General features: G+C 44.0%; 1 protein-coding gene across 4 annotated transcripts in view; it reads left to right on the top strand.

Moving 5' to 3' along the window:
* Positions 1-9368: 9368 nt before the first annotated feature.
* The window catches only part of RANBP3L (RAN binding protein 3 like), a 71269-nt gene continuing 62535 nt past the window's right edge, over positions 9369-18102 (top strand). For 2 of the 4 annotated variants that reach the window (XR_008317172.1, XM_053300400.1), the window contains exon 1: positions 9369-9908. Coding sequence is in view for 3 of the 4 variants with exons in the window: in XM_053300400.1 (XP_053156375.1) it covers positions 9662-9908 (247 nt within the window). In the remaining variant the exon portion in view is untranslated. The remainder of the gene's footprint in view (positions 9909-18102) is intronic. The other 2 variants (XM_053300402.1, XM_053300401.1) reach the window with 1 other exon arrangement.

The raw sequence follows: 18102 nt of genomic DNA, 5'->3' as shown, positions 1-18102 counted from the left end.
TGCAGATACGAATACATGGAAAATGCTCCTTGATGTGCTCCATGATGTGTTCCATCCTGACTTAACCAGAATGAAGGCAACCTACTTGGGGTGCATGTGGTGGCACATCCAACCCAAGCCTTTCCTGTGCCTGAGACAGTGAGGCGAGTCTCATAATCAGTGAGACTCGCCGGAATGGGGTTTGCGGGGAGAGTGGGCTTAGCCCGCTCTTCCTGCAGACGATCAGGGTGGTAGCCCTGGGCGGCCGGATCGGCCACCCACATGACTGCCGAATCCGTCACGGAGCCAGCAGGGGCTGTGGGGATTGGGGGCCCTGTGGTTTCCGGAAGCTCCAGGATGCCCTGTGCAAGTGCACAGGGCATCCTGGAGCGACCCCTGAGCCTGGCAGGTTGCTTGCAGCCTCCTGGTCGGAAGTCTACTCATGTGTCTCCACACTCCTCAGTGACACAAGAACAGAACACTGGAGTTAATGGAGCACTCGCCCTGTTAACCTCAGCTAAAGAAGGGGTAGTTTTGGCGGTTTGCTGCTGGGAGCTGCACAGTTCCTGTGGCAGCACACGATCGCCAAAAAGCGGGCTAGGCTCCCTTAGTCCGCTTTTTGCCCATCATGAGAATCACCTCAGTGTAGCCAGCCAATTCCTTCTTGGTATAAACCCCTGTGGATCATCCTGCTAGCTTGCAAACTGGCCATCAGAAGGACTGAGACACTTCTATCGTACCTCCAAGCTGGACTGAGCTTCCAGTTGTGGAGACACTGATGGAAAAGATGGCATTGTACTGCAAGAATCTCCCAAAATTTGTCCACTCAGCTTAGATGCATCTTTAGAATCTGAGTCTTGTCAATCTGTGAACTACCTGAGCAAAGTTTCTAAACCTGCTAAACCTCCAGGACTAGTTGGCCCATTGCCATCTACAGTGGCCCTGGCTTCCTATCTTTGGCTTGCAGATCAAACAAAATCGGAAGACATCCTCTGAATGAAGCTCTAGCAAGAAATGTCCGGGGAAGCTTAGGCAGAAGAATGTGGTTCCCCTATTGACTTATGAGACTGGGTGGTTAACCTCGAATCTTTAGGTAGGTATTCAGTTGGTTAATTCATTGTTTGTAATAAGCTGTTTGACAATGAAGGGAGAGGGATGCAATTACTTCCCAGTCAATCTCCTGCTAAGTAGAAGATCTAATACTTATATGGGGGCAGGGTTTTCATGTTGCCAGAAATGCTTGACTGTGCCTCATGGTCTGTACTCCAGTTCTTGTTTGTAAATTAGGGCTTGCTTATAATAGTGGAAGATTGTGTATTTCAGTGCTTCCATGGGTAAAAAAAGTTGGCTCAAAGTGCACCCCTCTATTTTTGTTCCCACTTTCATAGCGGGCTGAAATTGGGTTGGGGGAGTGATCCAGCAGCTTTGGGGGGGGGGCTACTAAAGTTTCTTTGCAATTTCTTGGGGTGGGAGCCTTACCTAAGGTGGGGAGCTGTCCTTCTTCTTGCTTTTAACACTTTCCCCCTTCTTTAACAAAGCTTTGGGCAGCAGCCATGGCATTAAGCACTGGCTTTGTTGCCTAGCTGGTGCCATTTTTATTCCCAGAATGCACAAAGAATGATGCTGTGTCATGAGGTGGCCTCATTCCCTGGTGCATTTATGGAAAGAATTGCTGGTAACATTGCCCACAATGCTGTCAATTTTTTAAAAAGTTTAAAACAAGAAACAGTTTCACACTCTGCTGCCCCCAGCCTTGGGTAAGCCCATCCCCACCCACAATGAGAGCTTTCATAATTCTCATTTCTGACTAACTACCCCCCCCCAACCACTGAAATATTGACAAACTGGGGGCATGTGTGTGGGGGGGGGAGATGAATATTTTTGCGCAGGCCTACTTTCTGTGCTTGTGGAGATATAGCATGCCAGAGAGCAGGTTTTTAGCTTATTCCCAGGGGCGTAGCTTCTATTGGACAAGGGGGGACGATTGTACCTGGGCCCAAAGGGTTTGAGAGGCCCCCAAGCATGGGTGTAGGGTCCATTGGACAAGTGTGCCCTGCAGCTAGGGTGTGCACACTCCTTCCAAGCATGATGGGAAGAGAAGAAATGCGCTGGGGCTGGGCTTCCTTTCTCCTCCCTCCTCCCACACCTCCTCCTCCCAGGCAGTGGGCTGCCCCGCACCACCCTTGACACTCCTGGACACCGCAGCCATGCTGCCTGGCCCCAATCTGCTGCCCCCAGCAGAGGACAGTGACTCCCAGTGGCCGGCTCCTCACCCAGTGACCCAGTCTGACTCCACACTGTTGAGCCAGCACTGCTGCTGGCCACCCTTCCGCTCTGCGCAGAAGGTGAGCCAGCAGAAGGGAAGGCTTGCGGGAGGAGGGTTAGGTTGTCCCACCCCTTACATCTGACATCAGATACAGGGGGCGTGGCTTGGGCACTGAGGCACGCACACGCGACAGAGGCAATCCCTGCTAACTTGGCAAAGAGGCACCTTTTTAATGTGGTGATTCTCTTTATTTAGCAAGGGGAGAGTAACTGGCCCTGTCCACCCCCAGCACAGTACCTCCAGTGACTGTTGCTGGTATCCATCTGATGTTTCTTTTTCGATTGTGAGCCCTTTGGGGACAGGGATCCATCTTATTTATTTATTATTTCTCTGTGTAAACCGCCCTGAGCCATTTTTGGAAGGGTGGTCTAGAAATTGAATTAATGAATAAATAAATAAACACTGGGGAAAGGACCACCAGTGGGAGTTTGTCCCCCAGCTGCCGGCAAACTCCCTACGCCCCTAGCCATGTGCTTCATTTCTATGTTTGGACTGGACAATTCAATCACTTCTTGTTTTCACTGCCAACCTCTTCTCTCTTTTTTGAAGAAATTTTTTACTGTAAGCTTTTTTGTGGGGGGCGGAGGAACACTTGTCAGACTGCCTGCTGCTTCCCTGGCACCTGCGCAAGTATTACCAACCCATTAAACATCTAGGTTACTTTCAAAGTAAGATTGCCTCCAATTCGATGGCAATTTCACCATGTCAACTACTACATCACACTAATCCTTTAAATCCATACTAGGCTATGTGTGTACATTCAACTGTACCCGCTTAGAGCAGGGAATCCCAATTTTGAGTCCCCAGATGCTGATGAACTACTGCTCCCATCATCCCTAGCCACAATGACCAAAGGCCATTGTGGCCGGGGTTGATGGGAATTGTAGTCCAACAGTCTCTAAGTACTCCAGGTTGGGCACCCCAGGCTTGGGGTCCTGCTATAGAAGCTTTGCCCCTTTCTTTTCTTATCCCCCCTCCAATACCAATGCTATTTCTCCTTATCTTCTTGTCCAGCTGCCTTGTTAAGATTGTAATGATCTCTGCCTGTTGATTGTGCTGTAGCCATAATGAACAGCAATAATCATATGGACTCTTCTGCCACAGAACCCCCAATCTAGCATGCACATGGCTTCCTTGGAGCCTGACATTCATGTCATTTGGCACACAGCAACCTCCGTAACTAGAGCACTCCATATTCGTATACAAGTAAATATCACTGGGTCAGGTTTAGAGGCCCTCAATGAGGTGTTGAAATCCAGATGCTCTTACGTTTGGCTGGTGCCTCTTAGATCTTCTGCTGCCATGTAGTAAAATCGGGGCGTCAGTCCTCTCAGAGTGATGTACTGTACCTTTCATTTGCTTCCAGGAGCATAAGTTCAAACTGGTGAGTAACTTCTATATTCTGGCACCTTCCTGTCAGTAGCTTTACCTTAGGTATTCTTCTCTACTGATGTTTATTACAGCCACATCATTAAGAAACCAGCAGAAAGTCCCATTGAAATGAATTGGACTTGAGAACGAAGTGTTTTGATACAGGGCTGAGTGTCAGGGGTGTAAAAAGATTGGAGTGAGCCCTGCGATAAGAAGCCAAGATGGCCCCCCCTTCTTTTTCTCTCCCCCGATCCCAACCCATGTCTTTGCTGCAGAACTGTAAAGATATAGTGAGAATCAAAATATTCTTGGCATGCCCTTTCTCTTGCTTCCATGCAAATAATATCACACCTTCACAGACATGTTCATGCACAACTTCCCCAGGAACAGGAACATTTTAAAGATATATACTTATTACAGTTGCTTCATATATCCACATGACATCAACACTCAAGAGCAAAAAGTGAGCTGTCACCCAGCCAGAGGACCCCCCTCCCTCAGTGGCCCAGGAACATTTGTTCTCCCCTTAAGGACAGCCCTGCTGGATCAGGCTCAAGGTCCATCTAGTCCATCATCTTGTTTCCCACAGTAGCCCATCAGAGGCTTCTGGGAGGCCACAGGCAAGAGATGAAGGCATGCCTTCTCTCCTGCTGTTGCTCCACTGCGACTGGTATTTAGAGGCATCTTGCCTCTGAGGCTGGAGGTGGCCTATAGCCATCAGACTAGTAGCCATTGATAGACCTGCCCTCCATCAATCTGTCTAAGTCCCTTTTAAAGCCTCCAGGCTGGTGGCCATCACCACATTGGGTGGCAGAGAATTCCATAGATTAATTATACACTGTATGGAAAAGTGTTTCCTTTTCTCGGTCCTAACTTCCTGGCAATCAGTTTCATGGGATAACCCCTGTTTCTAGTGTTGAAAGAGAGCAAAATGTATCTCTATTCAATCTCTCCACACCATGCATACTGTAATTTTATAGTCATCTACCATGTTGCCCCTCAATTGTCTTTTTTTCTAAACTAAAAAGCCTAGGTGTTGTAGCCTTACCTTGTAAGGAAGGTGCTCCAGGCCCCTGATCATCTTGGTTGCCCTCTTCTGCACCTTTTCCAGTTCTACAATGTCCTTTTTGAGATACAGTGACCAGAACCGCACCCAGTCCTCCAAATGTGGCCACACCATAGATTTGTATAAGGGCATTATGAAATTAGCAGTTTTATTTTCACTCCCATTCCTAATGATTCAGAGCATGGAATGTGCGATTTCCACAGCTGCCACACACTGAGTCAAAACCTCTTGTTTAATTATAGCTGTGCTCCTGCTGAGGGTTCATTCATGTGACCAAACCAGCATGTTTGGAATGTGAATGGAGTTATCTTAGGAAAAGTGGGCATATTAAGTTTAATGATACCATAAACTCCAGCTTTATCCAGCTCTTTCTCCAAGGAGGTAATGGTGGTGTATATGGTCTCTTTTATCCTCGCAGCAACCCTGTAAAGTAGATTAAATAGAGAAGAGAAACTGGCCCAAAGTGAACTTCATCTAGTGAGCTTCATGGCTAGATTGATTTGAATCCTCGTCTTCCAGTCAGAGTGGGCATACTTATGGCTTCCAGGAGCTTTTGGGTGGGGTGGGTGAGGTGGAGGGAGCAGAGCCTTGGAGGCTATTAGCACAAAATAGTGGCTTGGGGAGGCATATTGGAGTCACAAAATGGTGGCATAGGGAGAAGGTAGTCACAGAACAGCAGGTTCTACAAAAATATAGACAGACAGAACAGGGACTTTATCAGTTAAACCCTTGAACTTCCAGAGACTTTTGTTGCCGGATAGACGGGGAGAAAGAGAGGCTGCTCTGTGGAAGGAGAAACCGTAGAAAAATTAAAAGCAACTTTGAGCACTAAGAGAGTGATTAAAAATGACAAGGCCGTGCACCCATTCAGCTTGCCAATCAGCTCTGCAGTACTGGCTGGAAGAGAAGGCACAGACAAGCAAGCCCTATTTCAGACAGGCCCAGGAGTTACTGGTAGGGGTGTGCATGAACCATTTGATCGCAAACCAATCCACCATGAACTGGGCCAGTTCAGTGGTTCGATCGTGGACCGGACTGGCCTCCAGGAGAGGCCCTCCATATGGGCTAGTCCGTAATTGAAACAAACTGAGCCTGGTCTGTGGCGGACTGGTTTGAACCAGTTCAGCAGTTTGAGGGGCTATGCTTGTAAAGGGGAGCACTCCTTATCCTCTCACATTGTCAAAGTAAACATTTCTTTTACTGAGAAACGTTTTCAGCTATAAAAGTGAGTGGTGCCTCTGATTTTAATTCAGAAAAAATGTACCTCAAAAAAGGCGCACCTCATTAAAAAGTGTACCTCAAATTAAACAAGATTTATGGAGGTCGGGGAATGTAGCAGGGTGAAGGCAGTTGCCTCTGGCAGCAAATCTAGTGAAACAGATTTGGAGCATTCCCTACACAGACAGACAGACAGACACATTAATCTTTGTTGCAGACAGCAACACCACAAAACCAATTGTAGCACCATGCTAGCCAACCCGGCTCTATGGGTGGCACCACTCTAGCCCAACTCTATGGGTGGAGTTCCCTCCTTTCCCTGAACTTTCACTTCCTCTCCCTCCTCCTCCTCCTATTTTAATTGAGCATGGGAGAAGGAAGAGTAAATCTGGGCCATTCACCTGTGCCCAGTGCTGCTTCTTTCACCACAGCTGGGTAGCTGCCCATGGTTGTTGCCGTTGTCAGGTATTAGCCATGCTCTCACCAGCAACCAACCCATTGGCAAAGAGCAGAGGCAGCATGGTAGGAACAGCAGCAAGAGCTGTTCAAATGCTGCTGCCCGCAGCCAGCTACCAAACAGCCGGTTAAGGGGGTGGAGTACAAGTGTGTATGGGGGGAGGAAATTGAGAGATGGTGTCCCATTTCTACTTCAGGTGCCCAAATGTGTTTGTAATGCAATAGAGTTTTCTGATAGGATCTCTCCTCTCTTTAAATTTCTGCAAAAAGCAGACCTGGTTGCCCTCATTTGGTTGCCTACTAATGGAATTCCCTTCCCATGGAAGCTCATCTGGCCCCCTCATTGTTATTCTTTCATCGTCAGGCAAAGATGTTTTTATTCTCCTAGGCTGTTGACAGTTTGAATACATTTTAGCTGCTGGTTTTGCTGCTCTTTTAATTACTATCATTGTGGTTTATTCTGTGTTGTTATTATTATTTCTTGTTTACACAGTCAGACAGGTGTTATTGACTGGTTTGTTTTATCCAGACATCAAGTCCTTCCCAAGGACCTGGGATGGCTGGATTTTATCATCAATGATGTTGGTTATTATAGATATCGTCGCAAAATATAGGCTGTTTCTGCTGGTGATTTCTGTGGCCCCATGGTGTTGAGGTGCTCTTCAAGTTGTTTTGGAATTGCACCTAGGGTGCCAATTACCACTGGGATTATTTTGGTCTTTTTCTGCCACAGCCTTTCAATTTCAATTTGTAGATCTTTGTATTTTGTGATTTTTTCTATTTCTTTTTCTTCTGTTCTGCTATCCCCTGGTATTGCTATGTTGATTATTTTAACTTGTTTTTCTTTCTTCTCGACTACAGTTATATCTGGTGTATTGTGTGGCAGATGTTTGTCTGTCTGTAGTCGGAAGTCCCATAATATTTTTGCGTCTTCATTTTCTACCACTTCTTCAATTGTATGGTTCCACCAATTTTTGGCTACAGGTAGCTTGTATTTTTTGCAGATGTTCCAGTGTATCATCCCTGCTACTTTGCCATGCCTTTCGTTGTAGTCAGTCTGTGTGATCTTTTTACAACAGCTGATTAGGTGGTCCACTGTTTCATCTGCTTCTTTACAAAGGTAGCACTTGCTGTTTGTGGTTGATTTTTCGACTTTTGCTCTTATTGCATTTGTTCTTAGTGCCTGTTCTTGTGCAGCCAGTATTAAACCCTTTGTTTCTTTCTTCATGTTGCCATTCTTAAGCCATTGCCAGGTCTTGGTGATATCTGATTTTCCACTTATATTGTGCAAATATTGACCATGCAGGGGCTTATTTTTCCATTTTTCTGCTCGGTTCTTGACTTGTTCTTTCTTGTAGGCATGCTTTGTTTCATTGGTGTTGAATAGTTTCTCATTATTGACCATTTGAAGTGCATCTTCTTCACTGTCCTTTTTATATTCTTCAAGGCCTCTTTTCTCCTCCTCTACTGTTTGATGGACTTGCAGCATTCCTCTTCTACCTGAGCTGCGAGGAAGGTATAGCCTATCTACATCACTGCGGTGGTGCAGAGCATGATTGATGGTCATGACTTTCCTGGTCTTACGATCTAGCATGTCTAACTCTGCCTGGGTCCAATCTATTATTCCTGCAGTGTATCTGATAACAGGTATAGCCCAGGTGTTTATGGCTTGTATGGTGTTCCTGCCATTGAGTTTGGACTTTAGGATTTTTCTAACTCTCCTGATGTATTCACTTCCAATTTTTCTTTTAACTTCAGCGTGTGCAATGTTATCAGCCTGGAGAATGCCCAAGTATTTGTAGTGTTCTTTCTTTATTATTTTTATTTTTTTACACAGTCAGGCAGGTGTTATTGACTGGTTTGTTTTATCCAGACATCGAGTCCTTCCCAAGGACCTAGGATGGCTGAATTTTATTGTCAATGTTGTTGCTGTTGTTATAGATCGTCGCAGAATATAGGCTGTTCCTAGTAAAGTTGCTTTTTGTAATTGGCTGATGGTGATTTCTGTGGCCCCTATGGTGTTGAGGTGCTCTTCAAGGTCTTTTGGAACTGCACCCAGGGTGCCAATTACCGCTGGGATTATTTTGGTCTTTTTCTGCCACATCCTTTCAATAATAAATAAATAAATAAATAAATAAATAAATAAATAAATAAATAAATATTATTAGTTTTTACGTGTCTTTGTTAACTGCCTTGCGGTATGTACATGTAGAAAATAAAATAAAAGAATGGGATTGCAAGATTATGGGAAGCTAACCCTTTCCCCACATGCCATTTTCTAATTAAAATTGCCCACCAAGCCGCAAATTATCCTGTTATGGAAAATGCATGTGTACTTGTAGGTTTTCTCTCTAAGGGCAAATAGCAGCACTGGGCCTTTAAATGGGAAAATAGCTCAGAGGAAAAGGTTTTTTAAAAAAACCAAAAACCTCCCACAGCACCATAGTCTCAGTTCTACTCCCCATATGCAATGGCTTGTTCCAAACATGCCAGGATAGGAGATCTGAGATTTGAAAGTCTGGAAACAGTCTATGGCAAAGTCTAGTGTACAGGACTATTCTTCAGGAAAGAGATTACAGACAGCTACTTGTATATCTCTCTTTTTAAAAACAACAACAACAGAGAAAAACCGTTGGGCAGTTAATCTCCACATATGGTCTGCAGGAAAAACCTTGGGATCCATTTCTTTAGATGTACATTATTCTCTTTGATCAAATCCTTCCTGTTTAGTTTACTTGACAATTTTCCCTATCGTGAATTTTATTTTGGTTCTCCCTACAAAACTGCAGCAACAGCAAAGCTGATATCCCACAGCTTCTATTTTGCTCTTGGAAAATCCTATGCATCTCCCATAGGCCCACCCCCTTTATGTTAATTTGTGGGGCTTTACATATCCCCTCCCAAAGCTCTCCCTCTCTTAAGTAAACCAGCCCAAGCTGTCAGAAACAGTAAGAGCTGCATTTGCTGACCGAATGCTTGCTTTCCTTTCAGCTCCCTGTCCTTGAAAGTGTAATGTTTTAAAACCCAGTCATTGCATGTGCAGTTTCAACCACAGGGAGATATTTTGGGGTCCTGTGGAAAATTGCAACAGCTTGGAATACAAAGAGGAATATAGCTGTATTTGAACACTGGGAAGCTGGAGTGGTCACCACAGCACTGCTACGATCTCTGCAGAGAGACAGAAGAGAAGTATCGCTTTACAACATTCTATATATGTGTTTTTCAAAACCCTGTGGACCTTGATTATGAGAAACCATCAAATTCCTGCTAGCAGAGTCGATGCCTTGTGCTCAGGAATAGGAGCTTCATGTCCAGGTAGTGACTCTTCTTCAGCTGTCAGCTCTGAGCATCAGATGAAGAACAAACATCATTTCACCAAAAGAAGAGACCCCAGTGACATATGGACCATGAACCAAGCAGCCAACATCAGAACAAGTGTGTGCGCGTTCCACAGGTTGGGCAACAGCAAACACAATGACAACTATTATGCAGGTAAGAGTATGTGTGCATGTGTGTCTGTGTGTGAAAAATGATTTGAGATATTTTGGCTGTGTTCTCGCAATCATAGCCTTCCTGATTAAAGAGTTAACCAGAATTGTTGCACCCTGTACAGGTGGTTGCATTTCACAGGATAGATAACCAGGGTCTAATCCTGGTTAAATGTGGTTTAACCACAGTGGTTTGACCAGGACTGCCTGAGAAATCTGCATTCTCACAATCAGCTCCACAGGTCTCAGCAATCCTGGTTAACTCTTTAATCAGGGTTGCTATGAGTGTGAGAATGCAACCAAGGTCTGCAAGATCAGGCTTGGTATGCGGTCACACAGCACAAGTAGTTTGGAGAGAAGGGGAAGGGGATCAAATCAGATTTAAAGGCAAAACTCTGCCATTGGTCAAATCTGGCAAGATGACAAATATTTATATGCCGCTTTTCAACAGATGTTCCCAAAGCACTTTGCATAGATATACACAAACAAACAAATAAATAAAATGGCTCCCTGTCCCCAAATGGCTGACAATCCCTGTCCCCAAAGGGCTTCGCACAACCTGCCGGGCGGGTGGGAGGGGGAAGGCTTCCCAAACCTTGCCTCCCCCCACCAGATGATCGGATATTCCTAGGTGGGAGTGCAGAGTGCACTCGCACACGATCAGCCCCGCTCCATGCAGCGCAGAGCAGGGCAGATTGATCTGAGGCCGGGACTCATTGTCTCAGCCTCTGTGAAGCCCACAATGCAGCATGTGATATGCGTACTGCATTGGGTGATTCCCCCAAGAGAAATGTGTGCGGGCCATGCTAGAAGCAGCCCGTGCTAGCAAATGAGCAGGTAGCTGGGGGTAAGGGAGCGCTCATTCCTTTAACATAGGAACATAGGAAACTGCCATAGACTGAGTCAGACCATTGGTCTATCTAGCTCAGTATTGTCTTCACAGACTGGCAGCGGCTTCTCCAAGGTTGCAGGCAGGAATCTCTCTCAGCCCTATCTTGGAGAAGCCAGGGAGGGAACTTGGAGCCTAAATGCTCTTCCCAGAGCAGCTCCATCCCCTGAGGGGAATATCTTGCAGTGCTCACACATCAAGTCTCCCATTCATATGCAATCAGGGCAGACCCTGCTTAGCTATGGGGACAAGTCATGCTTGCTACCACAAGACCAGCTCTCCTCTCCAGCCGAACTTAAAAGCCGGGCTAGGTGGCACTGACCCACCGGGATCGGACCCAATCCTGGACATTCTCACACGCAGCCTAACCTGGCTGGGCGTCCCTAGCCTGGGTTAGGCTGTGCGTGAGAACAGCCTCAGCAGGTGTGAATACTGGATCACACTGGAGTAAATGGCAAAACTCCTGTTGGTTTCCATGATTTAAGGTTGCATGGAATGGGAGCGATTGATACTCCACATCTATTTCAAACATTAAGGCGGCAATTCTAAATGTTTTTAACTGGAAGTGACCCCACTGAACACAACTGAGTCTTACTTCTGAGTAGACAAGGATTGTGCTTCACCTCTTGTGTTTTTAAAACAGATATTGAGCTTGTTCTAATATTATCCTGGTATCAGATCTGTTTAAGTATCGTGTTGTTTCTACAACATCTAAATAGTCAAGGGTATACTGAAATGGCACAGAACTCAACAGGGTCTCTTCTTAAATGCTTTTAGATCACCAACCCTACAGCTTTTCCCAGAAAAAAGGGTGGAAGAATGGGCAAACTACAGATTTTGCCGGAAGGAAACTCAGATTTTATTATCATAATAAGCTTTTCAGATTAAATATATTAGCATGCACATCATTATTTCTTATTTATGTACTAAAAACACACTCCCATATATTTCAGTAAGAGAGATGTAAAGGTATGTATAACTCTTCCACTTAATAATGGCCTCTGGCCATTGTGATTGGGGATGATGGGAACTGTAAGCCAACATCAGGGGACCCAAGTCTGAGAACCCATGCCTTAAAGTACCCTGGCCCAAAACTGAGCTTTAAAGGTGAAAACCAGCACCTTAAATTGCATGATACAACCTGGCAGCCATTGAAGCTGGTATGGAAATGGAGTAATATGTTCCCTAAAGCTGGCTTTAGTCAACACCCTTTGAAGTTTCTGAACCTCTTTAAGGGCAGTCCCACATACAGTGGCTGACATATAGAGCAAGGATGCACTGATGCAGTGAGACAGCAGCCTAAAAGAACATCCCAACTAACTGCACCAGTGCATCAGGGAAGGAGCAATTCTCCCCTTCCCCAGGAAATCCTCCGTGCCACCCGAAAATATGTCTCTGAGGGTTGCACAGCCTTTGGGGACATATTTTTAGGTACCACAGAGGATTTCTTGGGGAACAAGAGGACATAACAATTGTACCTTCTCTGCTGCACTGGTGCAGTTAGTTGGGAAGTTCTGTTAGGCTGTTCTTTCGTTGCATTGGTGCTAGGGGTGTGTATGAACCTCTTGATGCTGAACCAGTTCATCTTGGCCCAGTCCGGTTCAGTGGCTCAAGCTTGCTAAAGAGGGATTGCTGCTTGCGTGGGCTGCAGCGGGTGGGGGAGTGGTGGTGCTGGCAGCCAGGCTGGGCTGGTAAAAACTTTAAATTACTTCTCTCACCACCACCCCGGCCACCCTTTAGTGGATTCCCCCAACACTTTACCATTGAACCCTCAATGGATTCCCCTTTACTAGTATAGCTGCTCGAACCGCCAAATCGGTTCAGTCAAACAGACCAGACCAGCTGATCAGTTCAGCCAAACTGGTTCAGCAACAGGTGGTTCAGATAGAATTTGATCCAAATTTGAACTAAACTGCAATTTTTGGTAAGTGCACACTCCTAATTGGTGCTTCCTTGCTCTGTATGTTGCCCAACCTGTTACAGTAGTCCAGTCATGAAGTAACTAAAGCATTCGTAACTGTAGGCATATCAGAGTCTTGTGGAACTCTGAATAGGGTTTAAAACTCTGTTTTAGAAGGGTTCAGCTCTCCACTAATGCAATTGCCACCTCTTGTTGAGAATTATTTTTGGTTATAACCAATGGAGGATATTTTTCCAGGAGGTCTGTAAAGGCGTATGGGGAACCTACAGGCAGAATGTTGCTTTCAGTTCTGTTTTGCTCAGTGGTGGAGAATTGTGACGAGGAGAAATGTTTGCTGACCTGGCCAATGGAAAACACTCCCAGTTCACAAATTGGTGAAGGATATGAGTTCGTCGCTGCACTGAGCAATGGTTGTGCAAACAAAAAGAGTATGCCTTTCTGAGTTTTAGCCAGTTCGATTCATTCTGGCTTTCTTTCAGTATTGTCAAGTGCTCATTTCTGTTAAAGATCCTAGATATTTTGGAGCATAATTGCACTACATCACGGGATTTTGTGGTCCTAAGACACCACAAGCCGTTTGTCTTTTTTTCACATGTGTGTATGTACTTGTTAGAATGAAGATGTTTTGGACTCAAACAGCTGAACAAATGTAGATAGATTCATTCAATAACACAGCAATCGCAAGAACACTTGATGATATGTGAGCAGATTTATCAAAAGCATAGTGGATTTGGGAATGGCAATCAGAATTTTCAGATCGAGATTTGGAAGTAGTGAAACTACAACATTTTTCAGTTCCTTTATTTTGTTTTGGTGACAAATCTAAAATTATGGCTCGATTATTAAATATTTTTTTCAAATGAATAACCTAAGTCATATTTAGTCATTGTATAGTGCAGTACTATTTTATGAATTTCAGCCAGTTACTACAGGTAATAAGGGTGGAAACACAAGTGTAAACAAAGGACAGTTACTCAACAGCCTTAATTAGACCTCAGCAGCTCCTCAAAAAGTAGGTTTTCTGTGTGAAATTTCAGACATATTTAGGGGCTAGATTTTTCTTAAATGTGGAAGGGGTCTAGAATCATCTCTTGCAGCTAGGTCTGAAGAAGGCTTGGCATTGCTCTACTAGAGTCCATTATTAAAATTCTTCTTCATTTACCTAAATCGATGGTCCTCACTGTGGGAGATGCAGTGAGATGTGGGAGATGGCTATGAGAGCTGAGAGTTCTTTCTGACCCCTTCCAGTTTTGTGTGCATCTTGATTGGACAAGGAGGAAAGGAGTAGTCCTCCTCATCCATTTACTATTTCCCATGCAATGCAAAATGTGTGATTCAAAATTTTGCTCCCCCCTAACCTTTTATATGGATTGATGATGCTTGGAGCCAGTGACATGGTTTTACAGCCTGTTGAATTCTTCCAGTATCTTTTATATTTTGTTGCTTAGAAGTTTGTCCCAGTGGGGATCCTATAGAGAGTGTGGGAGGTGGAGTCAGAAAGGGAAAGGGAGGGAAACGAGAAAGAGAAAATGGAGTTGCTTCTGAGTAAATTCTTAGTTAAATCTATATAAGATTACTTTGTGTTTGTGAGAGAAGCAGCTATAAAACACAGCCTCGTCTAGATCTATGGCACCTTGTTATGAAAATATCTGAGATCTCTTGGCTGACATAATAAGTTGCATGTAGAGTTAAATATAAAGTCCAAGTTACCCACCAGGTTTCAGAGTCTTGATGCTTGGCATGATGATCTAGTGGCACAGTTTCTGCTGGCAGAGGGCCCTGATCAAATAACTGAATCCTGATACAACATCCAAAAATACTTCTGTTCTTGACTTACAGGAAAGGAGGGCAACCCTTTCTCCCAAATGGTAGCATTCAAACATCTATCTATCTATCTATCTATCTATCTATCTATCTAATTTGTACACCACCCCAAACTTTGCTCTCTGGGCGGTTAACAATAGCATAAAACAACTTAAAAACAAATACAAAAAACTTAAAACAATTTAGCAATTTAAAAATAAACCAGAGATTAAAACCTAAAAAAAAAAAAAAAAATTAGGAAGCTGAGAAAGCTTGGGCAAAAAGATGGGTTTTCAGGTGTGTGTTTTTTAATTTCCAGAGATGAGGAGGATCATATCTCAGCAGGGAGCGCATTCCACAATCTCGGGGAGAGACTGAGAAGGCCCATCTCTGTGTAGTCACCAAACGAGTTGACAGTAACTGGAGATGGACCTCTTCAGATGACCTCAATGGTGGTGGGGCTTGTAGTGAAGAAGACGGTCTCTTAGATACCCAGGGCCCAAACCATGTAGGGCTTTATAACTAGCACTTTGTATTTTGTCTGGAAACCTATTGGCAGCCAGTGTAGCTCCATCAGTAAAGGAGTCACATGGTCTCTCCGAGATGACCCAGAGACCAACCTGGCTGCTGCATTCTGAACCAACTGAAGTTTCCGGACTATGTACAAAGGCAGCCTCACATAGAGTGCATTACAGAAGTCAAGTCTGGAGGTTACCAACAGATGTACCACTGTTTTGAGGTCATTGGTCTCGAGAAACAGGCGCAGCTGGCGTATCAGTCAGAGCTGATAGAAAGCACCCATGGCCACAGCCTCAACCTGAGAAACCAGAGAGAGGTGTGAATCCAGAAGTACTCCCAGACTGCGAACCTGTTCCTTTTGGGGAAGTGTGACCCCATTTAGAACAGGTAGATCAAAATTGTCTCTAGAGTTATAAGTCTAAATTATATCATTCCCAAAGACGTAGGTTCTTCATCATTAAGTACTGCAGTGCAGGGGTGCAGATCCCCCATAGCATTTAAGGAGTTCCCCACTCATTTTACTGAATCCCCCCTCACTAAAGAAAATTACCTATCTCTCTCCCTCAAAAGTATCTTTCCTCTCCCCCACAAAAAAAATTAAGTGAGGAGTTGCTCAAGGCTCACAGCTCCCAAACCCATAGAACACCATTTTCGTGTGTATGAATGACCTCAGAATGTTCTTTGAATTAAAATATCTGATGTAATCCACAGTGCAATCATGCTTCAATGAGAAGTAATATTGTCTTTACACAGTGATGCTTTAACTACTATTTCTAAATGAAAGTTTCTACATGTTTAGGCAAATCCTGCTTTTAGCTCTAAGGCTTTCATGATGCTTGGCAGCATTGTAGGTGTCTGTAGAACAAGCTAAACATATCCGATTACACAAACTGCCAGCACCTGGTACACTGAAGATACTAAACTCTTCAATGTAGCTTTAATCCAAGGCCTTTTAAAGACTTGTCTACACATTGAATGGGACCACATAAACATCATCTGTATTTGATGCATGGGACCATTTCATATTTAGACTGTATGTTAAAATTGAAGCATTGATTTTGTTTAGTTATTCCTTCCTTACTAGCTTTAATTTAAAAAAATGGCAGCACCATTGGATCAATTTTAAGAATCATATATTAATAAACAAGATATTTAATAATGTTGGTAATGGCTGATTTTTTAAAATGTTTAATCCTGCTGCTCAGTGTTTACAACCCACAGAGCACTGGTGAAACCTGAATGGGAACGAATGTCAAAGAACTGATGACAGGCAATCTGATAAGATGTTTTTGCAGAGGACCATATGCCAACATCATAGACAGTGGCTGAAATAAAGCAAGGCACTAAAGTTGTGATTAAGTGTTGCAATTAAGATGACTGAGGGGAGACATGATAGAGATCTATTAAATCATGCATGGTGTGGAGAATGTTGATAGAGAGAATTCCTCCCTCCTTTCGCATAACACAAGAAACAGGGGTCATCCCATGAAACTGATTGCCAAGAAGTTTAGAACTGACAAAAGGAAGTACTTCTTCATACAATGCATAATTAACCTCTGGAATTCTCTGCCACAATATGTGGTGACAGCCAACAAGCTGAATGGCTTTAAGAGGAGTTTAGATAAATTCGTGGAGGAGAGGCAGGGAAGTAATAGCAGGAGAGAGGGCATGCAGTCCACTTTATTATTGTTGCTGTTGTGAGCCCTTTGGGGACAGAGAACCATTTTATTTATTTATTTGTTCATTCATTCATTCATATCTTTATATCTGTGTAAACTGCTTTGGGAACTTTTGTTGAAAAGTGGTATATAAATATTTGCTGTGTTGTATATTGCACTCTTGCCTGTGGGCTCCCCAGGGGCATTGGTGGGCCACTCTGTGAAACAGGATGCTGGACTAGATGGGCCGTGGGCCTGATGCAGCAGGGCTGTTCTTATGTATTCAGAAGTAAACTCTCTTTATTTCTGTGCAATTTATTAGGCCTATGCGTGTTCAGAAAATTTGGATTTGGATTTGACTCAATCTGGCTTCGACAATTTTGGATTAGGATCCTATGGGCTCTGACAATGTTAAATATTGAATTGGATTTGGAATCTGAATTCTGACTTAAATTCAGATTTTTCCCATGGAGAAATCAGGGGTGGGGGGAGGACCAAAAGTCACTGCTTGGTCCTGGAGCCTTGAAACATGTCACACATGTGGGAAAGGAGATCAGAACCCCCTGTAGTGCATTGGAAGAGAATTGGTCAATTCCATGATACTTGGTGAATTTTTGAAATGTTGGTTTTTAAATGGCTAAAAATGGTGAAATCTTACTTGTTTCAGTTTCAGAAACCTTCTGAAACTGAAGACCCTCCATGGACCATCATTCCAACAGCATGTTGAGAAATCTGCCCTTTGTCTTCATGAAAAGGGGTAACAGCATGCCCCTTTTGCCTCTCCCTTTCATATTTCTGGAATGGATGGGCATGCAGGTATTAAATCTGGCACATATGAATTCCACATTGGCAGGACTCTGTGTTGTTTTTCAAAGCTATGGGTCACTCCTCTGATTTTTTGTGAATTGGGGGGGAATTAAAAATGGCTAAAAATGGTGAAATCTGGCTTGAAACAAACTTTACAAAAAGTTCTAGATCTGAATCCCCTCCTTGGACCATCATCCTACCACTATGTGGAGGTGAAAGTAGGTTAGGCTGAGAGAGAAGTGACTGGCCCGGAGTCACCCAGCTAGTTTCATGGCTGAATGGGGATTTGAACTCGGGTCTCCCCGGTCCTAGTCCAGCACTCTAACCACTACACTATGCTGGCTTTCATGAAGGCTTTCATGAAAGGCTTTCTATGAAGGCTTTCATGAGATTCCTCTACATGCTGTTGGAATGATGGACTAAGAAGGGTCTTCACTTTCAGAAGTTTCTATCTTCAGTTTCTAGAAGTTGTTTCTAGTTTGGAACATACCAGATTTGCCCATTTTTAGCCATTCTTTCAAATATTTCAAAAATTCACTAACAATCATGGAATTGACCAAGCGTCTTCAAATTCACTACAGGGCCGCCTGTCCTCCTTCCT

Source organism: Hemicordylus capensis, chromosome 2 (genome assembly GCF_027244095.1).
Source record: "Hemicordylus capensis ecotype Gifberg chromosome 2, rHemCap1.1.pri, whole genome shotgun sequence".
Classification (NCBI taxonomy): Eukaryota; Metazoa; Chordata; class Lepidosauria; order Squamata; family Cordylidae; genus Hemicordylus; species Hemicordylus capensis.
Note: the sequence above shows the minus strand (reverse complement) of the source record. Positions and strands in the feature narration are given on the sequence as shown.